The sequence below is a fragment of the Mandrillus leucophaeus genome, unplaced genomic scaffold (assembly GCF_000951045.1).
Source record: "Mandrillus leucophaeus isolate KB7577 unplaced genomic scaffold, Mleu.le_1.0 Scaffold1067, whole genome shotgun sequence".
Classification (NCBI taxonomy): Eukaryota; Metazoa; Chordata; class Mammalia; order Primates; family Cercopithecidae; genus Mandrillus; species Mandrillus leucophaeus.
In genome coordinates this window covers 227706-237252 of record NW_012098843.1, presented here as the reverse complement: position 1 = coordinate 237252, position 9547 = coordinate 227706, and the positions used below count along the sequence as shown (strand labels likewise).

At 41.9% G+C, this 9547-nt stretch overlaps 1 protein-coding gene across 1 annotated transcript in view; it reads left to right on the top strand.

Moving 5' to 3' along the window:
- The first annotated feature begins 3791 nt into the window (after nt 1-3791).
- TRMT11 (tRNA methyltransferase 11 homolog (S. cerevisiae)) overlaps nt 3792-9547 on the top strand; it is a 74137-nt gene continuing 68381 nt past the window's right edge. Inside the window, exon 1 of the mRNA XM_011984997.1 lies at nt 3792-3993. Within this exon, the coding sequence (XP_011840387.1) occupies nt 3922-3993 (72 nt within the window). The 5' untranslated portion in view covers nt 3792-3921. The remainder of the gene's footprint in view (nt 3994-9547) is intronic.

Genomic DNA, 9547 nt, shown 5'->3' with positions numbered 1-9547 from the left:
AAAAAAGAAAAAAAAGAAAAAATTAGTTATCAATCCAGCTAGTAAAAGAAGATTTTCTTCTTGTTACATCTTCCTCTGAGATAAATATTTGAAACACTTTGCAACTTTATCACATAAATTCGCTCCTCAAAGGCAAGTCAGAAGACAATAAAAAATGCTATTTACCTGTGGTACCTGAGCCTCCTGGGATTCATAGCCCGTCAATCCATCCTCTTTTTCCTCAGGCAGTTACTCTTAAACTTTCATGTGCTTCAGAACCACGTGCTGGGCTTCTTTGTAACACACTCCTAGACCTACTCCCAGAATTTCTGATTCAGCAGGTTTGGGAGTGGGGGAGGATTCTGTATTTCTAAATGACTTCCAGATGATATTGATGCTGTCTGTCCTAGGACGACACTTTGACAACTCCTGCCATAAGTAGTGCTTAAATTTGGCTGCATATAAAATCAACAACTGGGGAGCTTTTAAAAATCTTTATGTCAAGGCCACACTCCAGCCAAATAAAATTTGAATCTGGGGGGATAGATTCCGGGCCTCGGTATTTTTTAAAAACTCCGCAGGTAATTACAATGTTCAGTTAAGTTTGAGAATCTGTGCCCTATAGGATTAAGCATAATTCCCCTTTGGGCCTTGTTATGGTAGACTCTCAAGAAAATCTCTTTTTTGGGACCTGAGACTATCTATACTAAATACAATAATTTTCCTACTCATGAGAAGCAAATAGGAGCAAGAGATAGGGATTACTGGGAATTGTGCTTAAACAAGAATCTGTGTGATTTAACAAGCATGTAGAAGGTGACAGGCATACCTACTTTAAATGACTTGCCAGAAGTCTTTCTTTGTTTAGAAATCATGATTGCTTCTGATTTAAAGAAGGAAGGGAGGATAAAAGATATGGCTCAAATGAGGTAAATGTGCTGTAACCTTTGTTACCTCTGGTTCACATGTTCTGCCAAGGGAAGTAATAAATGGCATCCCATTCAAATTGAGTCTCCAGCCTGTTTCCCTTCACATTTTTTCTATGCATAGAACCTGCTTTCCAGGTAGCAAATTAGAGGGCACAGTTTGTAACTAGGGCTTCAAGTTTGTTTCAGGGAGTCTTTAGAAAAGAGGATGGGATCTACATTTCTCTGCTTCTGGGGATCTTGTTGGAAATTTGACCTCAAGTAGCTGAGTCAGACTTAAATCAACTCCAGCTACTTAAGTCTGAATTGGTGCCTCAGAATTTCAACTCATACAGGCTTGTTTCCTTAGAGTAGGCAGTATTATTTCTCGCTTTTCCTAAATTATCTTCATTAAGATTGACAAGAGGGGAGACCCCTCTGGGACATCAAGAAATTCAAACTCAGTAATGCTCCGCTACGGTAAAATTTGTGCAATTCTTATGTAACTTATTCCAATAAAATCTTATTCTCCAAACCATTCAGAAGCCTCTTTTTACTGATTGCAAAACTCATAGTCTTAATACATATGAAGAGAACTTTTCTCCCTCTTATTGGTGTGCAAATCCCTATGGTTCTTTGTGATACCTAGACCCTTTTCAAGTGTTAGATATGCAGCCTGAGATAGATGCATGGGCAGTTTTGATATTACATATGACCTCTGCTGCTGGGACCTGTTAACTTTCTATTCATTTCTCTGAGTGTGTCTACTAGCCTCAATGCTTAAGTGGCATATTAAAACCAAAACTCAAAATTCCCCTTTCCAATTTCTGATCCTTACTTCCCAGGAATGTCCTCTGATTTTTTTTTAGTGACAGGCAGCCTATACCATAGTCTTTAATGTTTGCACAATAGCTGTCTCACAGAAGGAGCCAGGTTCTAAGAGGTCTGCCCTAGAAGATGGAACATGGATGGAACTTTGGGTCAGTTCCAAGAAGTCAGACTATGAACCTCCTTGCTCCTTATAGTAAAAAAAAACCAAAAACAACAACAACAACAACAAAAAACCTTACTCTCCTGCTGCTTCTTGACCACTCCTGCAAGCTTAAAAACTTTGAACAGGTATGGTTGTGAGTTCCTCAAAGGCAGTTTAATTGATGTCACAGTAGTTCCACACTAACTCTAGTGGCCTGTTCAAGGTTAACCTCTACTTCTACAACCAGGTATCCAACAATTTAGATTCATGATGTAAATACTCTCCTGCTTTTTGAAGTGGAGATTTAGTATAATTTAGTCCTGAACCGTAGCACAAAGGAGCTGGGTTAAAAATCAGTGACACTTGATTCCATTTGGGTTCTCTAGGCCTCATAGTCTCATTTGTTGTCTCTATATAGCATTATATTAATCCAGGCATGAAAATCAGCAATTCTTTGATATTCTCTATAAAGTTGCTCCATCAAAATTCCATATTAATTTTGCTGAATATTTGACAAGTTCTGGGGATGGGGCATATCAAGCACTGCACATCATTCTCCCAACATCTCATTGGTTTTCTGTCCCAACCTTGGTTTCTCTTCTCAAATAGTAAACGACTTTTTTTTCTTGCCTCAAAGTACTTTTATCCCCTTTTATGAAGTTTTGGGGTCAAGAGACATCTATGCTTCTGAGAGTCACTTAGCACAAGTGAATTCGAGACATATTTCTAACAAAAACAGATCTCTTGCTAACAAAAATTCTCATGTGATTTTCTTAAGAAAAATGTCAAGTGCCACTTATTGACCCCATTCAATATGCCAGATGTTATATTCAACACTTTATGAACATTATTTCACTTAATCCTTGTAACAATCCTTTGCAGGAGGCAGTGTGTTTTTCCATTTTTAAAAGAAAACTCGGGCTCGGAGAGGTTAAGAGCACATTGATGGTAAATGGTGGAAGTGAGGTCTGAATCTAATATTGACACCACAGCCTATGTTCTTAATCACTATCACTACGCATCAACTACTTTTCTGGCACATGCTGCTGGGGATATGCCAGATACACACTCTTTTGTACGTTGTGTAATACCGCAGAGGAATGCAAAAGAAATCGCTCTCAATGGGGCAAAGGGCTCAGTACTCTCAAAAGCAGAAACAGCCTGGAGTGAAGTCTTGAGCCTGTAATTGTAGCACTTTGGTAGACTAGGGTGGGAGTATCCCCTGAGCCCAGGAGTTCAAGGTTACAGTGAGCTATGATTGCACCACTGCACTCACCTGGGTGACAGAGCAAGACTGTCTTAAAAAAAAGTCACATATATACATGGAATATGCAATTAAAATACATTTTATAAACTATCTGCCATGAAACCTGTGCCAGTGTGAACTTTCTCCAAATTTTAATTTATAGCTGTCTGTGGATTTAGTCCTGAGTCTAACAAATAACACAACCTAATAATTATTGCCTACTTTGAGGAAGATATTATTTTGGTTTTTGTTAAGAATAGAGTGAACCATAAAAGATTATCTCAGACCTCAAGAGTTTATCCTAGTTGGCTTATAAGGCATATGCTCTCGAAAAGTTGTTACATAAATACGAAAAGTATACTAAGTGTTAAATGACTGGTCCAGCTAAATCAGTTACCGAAGACTGTGCTGGTTAGACAAGTCTATAAGGAAATGGTGAAATTTACAAGGAAATGGTGAAATTTCAGTCCAGTTTTGAAGAACGGGTTTTGAAGGGCTGTAGAGAAAGCTGGAAGTACACTCCAAGCGGAAAAATCACTGGGAAATATACTGTCTTACTATCACACGCCGCTCCAGAAAACCACGCAGTCCCGCCCCCCAGCTACTAGCGCTGGGAGACCCCCAACCACTAGGCACTCGCAGATGAGGAAGCCCCTCCCACAGGGCCGGGGTTTCGGACTTGGAGCCCGAGAAACATCGGGATAGCGCCTGCCTCGCCGAGCTTCCGCTTCCGGCCCTTCAGGCTGTGTCTCCGTTTTGGGAGGGAGAAAGAGGTGGGACCTAGCGCGGGACGCGCAGGCGCACGGTGGGCAGCTGCAATGGCGCCGTCGTGTACCCTTAACAGGTATCTGCTGCTCATGGCGCAGGAGCACCTGGAGTTCCGCTTGCCGGTGAGTCCGTAGAGCCCTCCGCAACTTCCGACGGAAGAGGACGCTGGAGTGGAGTGGGTGTGTGGGTGGAGGTGATTTGCATAGCCCCAGGAGGCTGGGATTCGGGGGTCTGTGCTGGTCAGCGCGGGTCACGCGTCCCCAGTCCTCGGGCGGGGTGAGCTTGGCGGAGGGTGTGTGCGAGAGAAGTCCGAGACCAAACCCCTCGGCCTGCTTAAACGTTTTCATTCATTCGTTTGCTCGTGTACCAAGTACCGGAGTTAGGCAGGTGAATATGACCGGTCCTCTCACTCCCGGAGCTCTTCCTCTAGCGGAGGATAGAGACATCTAGCAAATGCCCAGGCTAGTGTTTTAAGTATCGGAATCTGCGGATCAAGCTCAGTGGAGGGGATGGTGGTAGGGATTAGATGATGGAGCACTTGAGAAGAGTATTTTATTTATTCAAGAAACGTTTCAGAATGCATGTAGTCGAAGATGCGTACACTGGGCATATAACGATGATGTAAACAACCTCTGCCCTCTAGGAGCTTACTGTTTAAAGGCAGAGCAGACACATAAGCGTTGAATGACAAAATAGCGTTGGTAAGTGCAGTGATAGATGCACATGGAAATATGAGAGCATGTGGAAGGGAAGTCTAATCTACTTGAGGGGTTGGGGATGTTGGCCTTTAAGAGGGCTTCCAGAGGAGATGACACTTGAAATAAAGGATGAATAGGAGTTAGAGGACCAAGGGGAGAAATCAGTAAATTAGAATTACAAGCTGTTCATTATTACTGGATCACTAGTTATGTGACCGAGAGTGGTAAGAAGAGGGCAGGGGAAGTAGAAAGGGGCAAGAAAATGAAAGCCTTGAAAACCCTGGAGCTTGGAAGGGGGATTTATTTAAGAGCCTTAAGTAAAAAAGTGACCACAAAATTAAATCAGTTTGACAACACTATGGAGGATGGATTTGAAAAGAGTAAGACTTGAACCAGAGACTAGTTAGGAATCTGTCGGAATAGTCTTGTTAATAGATTAAGAAGGTCTGACCTACAGCAAGGGGTAAGAGGATGGGATAGACTGGGAAAATATTTTGGCCATACAGTAATTAGCTCTGGATTGATTGAATATGTGGGAAAGGGGCACCAGTCAGGTATGACTTCTGGGGTGTATATAGATAGGAGTGTCTCCATTTAATATAGAGAACATAGGCAGATGTAAGATTTAAATTTTGTTTACACTGAGTTTGATGTGCTCGTGTAACATCAACCTGAGGTGACCAAGAGGCAGTGGATATATGAATATGCATAGAGTATGGCAGAGTGATCTGGACTAGTGATAAATATTTGGGAGTCTTCTTCATATGAAGACTAGGAGAGGGGATGAAATTACTCAAAGGGTAAGGTCAAAAGAATAGTGGGCCAAGTATAGATGCTTGGTGAAGGGGTGGCCTACCTCTCCACACCTGTGGGCGTTTCTCTTTAGGTGGAACGAGAGACTTGAGAAAAGAAATGAGACACAGAGACAAAGTATAGAGAAAGAGGAAGTGGGCCCAGGGGACCAGCGCTCAGCATACAGAGGACCCACGCCACGCCGGCACCGGTCTCTGAGTTCCCTTAGTATTTATTGATTATCTTTACCATCTTAAAGAAAAGGAAGTGCCAGGATAATAGGATCATTATAGGAAGAAAGTCAGCAGTAAGACATGAATAAAGTTCTCTGTGACATGAATAAGTTTGAGGAAAAGTGCTGTGCCTTGATATGCATATGTAAACATCTCCATAAACCTTTTTAGTGCATAAAGAGCAGCAGTGCGCTAGCAAGTCCCGCCTTTCGACCTAAGGCGGTTTTCTCCTTTCTCAGTAAACAGAACATACAATCCGGTTTTATACCGAGATGTTCCATTGCCCAGGGACCGGCCAGAGACAGATGCTTTTCTCTATCTCAACTGCCAACAACCGCCAAGAGGAGGCCTTCTTTCCTCTTGTACTGGTCCTCCTCAGCACAGACTCTTCATGGGTGTCAGGCTGGGGGACAATCAGGTCTTTCCCTTCCCACGAGGCCATATTTCAGACTATCACATGGGGAGAAACCTTGGACAATACCTAGCTTTCCTAGGCAGAGGTCCCTGTGACCTTTGGCAGTGTGCGTGTCCCTGGGTACTTGAGATTGAGAGAATGGTGATGACTTTTAACCAGCAAGCTGCCTTCAGGCACTTGTTTAACGAAGCACACCCTGCACAGCCCAAAATCCTTTAAACCTTGAGTCACCACAGCACATGTCTCTTGCAAGGACAAGGTTGGGGGTAGGGTCACAGATTAACAGCATCTCAAATACAGAACAAAATGGAGTCTCTTATGTCTACTTCTTTCTATATAGACACAGTAATAGGCTGATCTTTCTTTCTTTTCCCCACACTTGGAAGCATTGATATTAAGGGAAAGTTGGAGGAGGCCATGAGGAAGATGGGCAAGTGCCAGAAGGTGTGAGACTGCAGAAATCAGAAGGGTAAAATTTTAGGAAGCAGGGACAAATGGTAATGTCGAACGCAGTTGTTTTTTAGTGAGAAAAGAGTGAAAAAGTGTTCATTCATAGTCCCAATTAGAAGATAATTAATTGGTGAATTTTCCTAAAGCCGATATGTTGAGTTTTAGTAGGAGAAGCCAGGTGGCTTGGTTTAGTAGTCACTGGAAAGTGAGGAAGGGGAGATAGGATAGACTCAGTGTCCTTAGCTGGAGCATGAGGGAAAGTAAGAAATTGGTTAACAGTTTGAGGAGGACCTAGGGTGAAAGGAGGATTCTCCCCATGGAGAGAATGAGATTGAGCTTAAGTGTATTTGTAGGCTGATGGGAAGAGAAGGGATAAAAGGGCATGGTGGGAGGGGTTCTCTTTTTCAGTAGGAGGGGAGATTGGACAAAGAAAGTTAGGTGGGTGTGGAGTAGTTGCCTGAGGGCCTGTTTTGTAGGTAATGAATGAGTGTAAGTTATTTCTTGAGAGAGGATGGGCCAGCAGTTGAATGTGGAAATTGAGACAAATAGTAAAACTTGAAATAGTCATTGAGCGCAAAGGGAAGAGTTGACAAGGAAAAGTAAAACGATTGAGTGGAAAAGAGCATGGGTATTAGAGCAATGCTGAAAACCAGCTGAAGGTGAAAGTCGTATATCTGTAATCATGCTAAGATTCTGTGATTTTCTTCAGTTGTGTTTAACTCATTGGCCTTAGGAGTCAGGAAGGAAGATTGTGGCATTGATTCAGTATTAATGTTTTGAGTTTCATGGAGGAAATAAATTTTTAATTAAGTCTTAATTGACAGAGGACATGTTCTGTTGGTGAAGAGGATTGGAAAGTCCCCTTCTGTGAGAAACAGAAACAGGCTTAAAGGCACAGAGGTGTGATTGGTTATGATAATTTGGAAGACTTGGGGAGGGAGGTTGAAGTAGTGGGCATTGAGACCAGAGAGGTGGTAAGATCTAGATTTGCAAATGTTTTGACACCATTCGAAGGAGTTTGGATTTTTTTTTTTTTTTTTTTTTTGAGACGGAGTCTCGCTCTGTTGCCAGGCTGGAGTGCATTGGCGCCATCTCTGCTCACTGAAAGCTCCGACTCCCGATTCAAGTGATTCTCCTGCCTCAGCCTCCCAAGTAGCTGGGACTACTGGTGTGCGCCACCACGCCCAGCTAATTTTTGTATTTTTAGTAGAGACAGAGTTTCCCCATGTTGGCCAGGATAGTCTCGATCTCTTGACTTTGTGATCCGCCCGCCTTAGCCTCCAAAGTGCTGGGATTACAGGCATGAGCCACCGCGCCCAGCCAGGGGTTTGGATTTTTAGATTTAATGGGTAGCCACTGACCATTTTTCATTTTAAGCCAGGAAGTGACAAGATCATTTGTGTTTTAGAAAGATAATTCTGAAGTACCAGAGAAAAGATACCACTTAGAGAATACTGTACTAGAACTAGAGAGGCTCAAGAGTGTGTGTAAAGTAAGGCAATGCAGTGCCAATGGAGTGGTTAGACTGTGGTCTCCAGCATAACAACCTTAGTACTTGGTGATTTTTACTTGTTCTTTCCATTGTAAATTCTTAGTCAGCGTATTACCCTTGTGCCAGTTTATTCTTCCAAAAATTCTGTTCTGTTTTACAGCTTCATTCTTCTTAAGATGAAAATCTTTAGTCAGGCATTCAAGGTCCACCACTGCGTGGTTCTTTCCTTTGTGCTGTCACTTCCCACCTAGTCCTTAGCGCTGCCAAAACTGACTCATTATTCCCTAAATTCCTGCTTTCACCTTTGCTCTCTGTGTTTCCTTTAGTCTGGTTTGGGTCTTTCCCATTCTTTATTGATTTTTATATAGTAGTCATCTAAATAAATCACATATTTATTTCTTTTAGCTTTATATGTTTTACATGATTCTTTTTCAGATCCACAGTTTCCTTTTTGTAGTTTTTCCTCCTCTGCCAAAATTCTTATTTTTTTCTTGAATCCCCTTCAATATAGAAAGCATAGTTATGTTAAAGTATATGATAAAAGGGATCCTGTGGGTCTGTTTCTATTGTTTCTTTTGGTTCTCTTTAATGTAGTGTGCTGGGCTGTTTTTTAAATATATGCCAGATGTTGTATTTGAAAATTTATTTGAAAACATAATTTGAGGGCTGGGATGATGTACATCCTCTTGAAGAAGATAGGAACACGTAGGAGCATGAGGAATCTAGGATGGGTTTAACTCATTTTCAAGCATTAAGCCCTGTTCATGTTCTGATTCCCATGTACTCACAGAGTGTAGCTTTTTGATATCCTAGTGTAAATTAGGTGGTTCATCAAGTATCCTTTTCTCCCCCTGGGTGACCCTTTCTCTTTTTTTCCCTTTCTATGGGCACTCAGAAGGGCTGTTCATTCTTGCAGCTGTTTTTGGATTTGTAAATATCTCAGGGAAAAAGCGGCTCCACCTTGGAATTTTTGTCCTCTCCTGGATGTTGGTTTGGTAATTTTTGTTATCTTTCTATGCCTTCAATTAGATGGCCAACTTTTCTAGTTCTTCTCAGCAGGAGGCTTAATCTGAATTACCTCTTTTGCCATCCCTGGAAGTTGAATTCCTCTGTCATTGGGTTAGATTTTTTTCAGGGATTAAGACAGTTTCCATGAGATTTTCCTTCTCAAACTGAAGTAATCTTTTACTCTCTTGTTCTCTAATGCTTTTTTGCTTTTACCTGTTTAAGAACATGTACTGTTTTTTACACTTTACATTTCAGTTGTGAGGTGGTTTCGTTAGTTCTACTAGACCTTAATTTCCCTAAGATAAATGTGTGTGTATTTTTACATAGCTCAGGGACTTGCACATATTAGTTGCTTAAAAATTTTTTTCAGAGTGGGGTCCAGGCGCAGTGGCTCACACCTGTAATTCCAGCACTTTGGGAGGCTGAGGTGGGCGGATCACAAGGTCAGGTTTTCGAGACCTTATCTCTAGTGAACATAGTGAAACCTTATCTCTACTAAAAATACAAAAAAGTAGCTGGGTGTGGTGGTGTGTGCCTGTAATCCCAGCAACTCTGGAGGCTGAGGCAGGAGAATCGTGTGAACCTGGG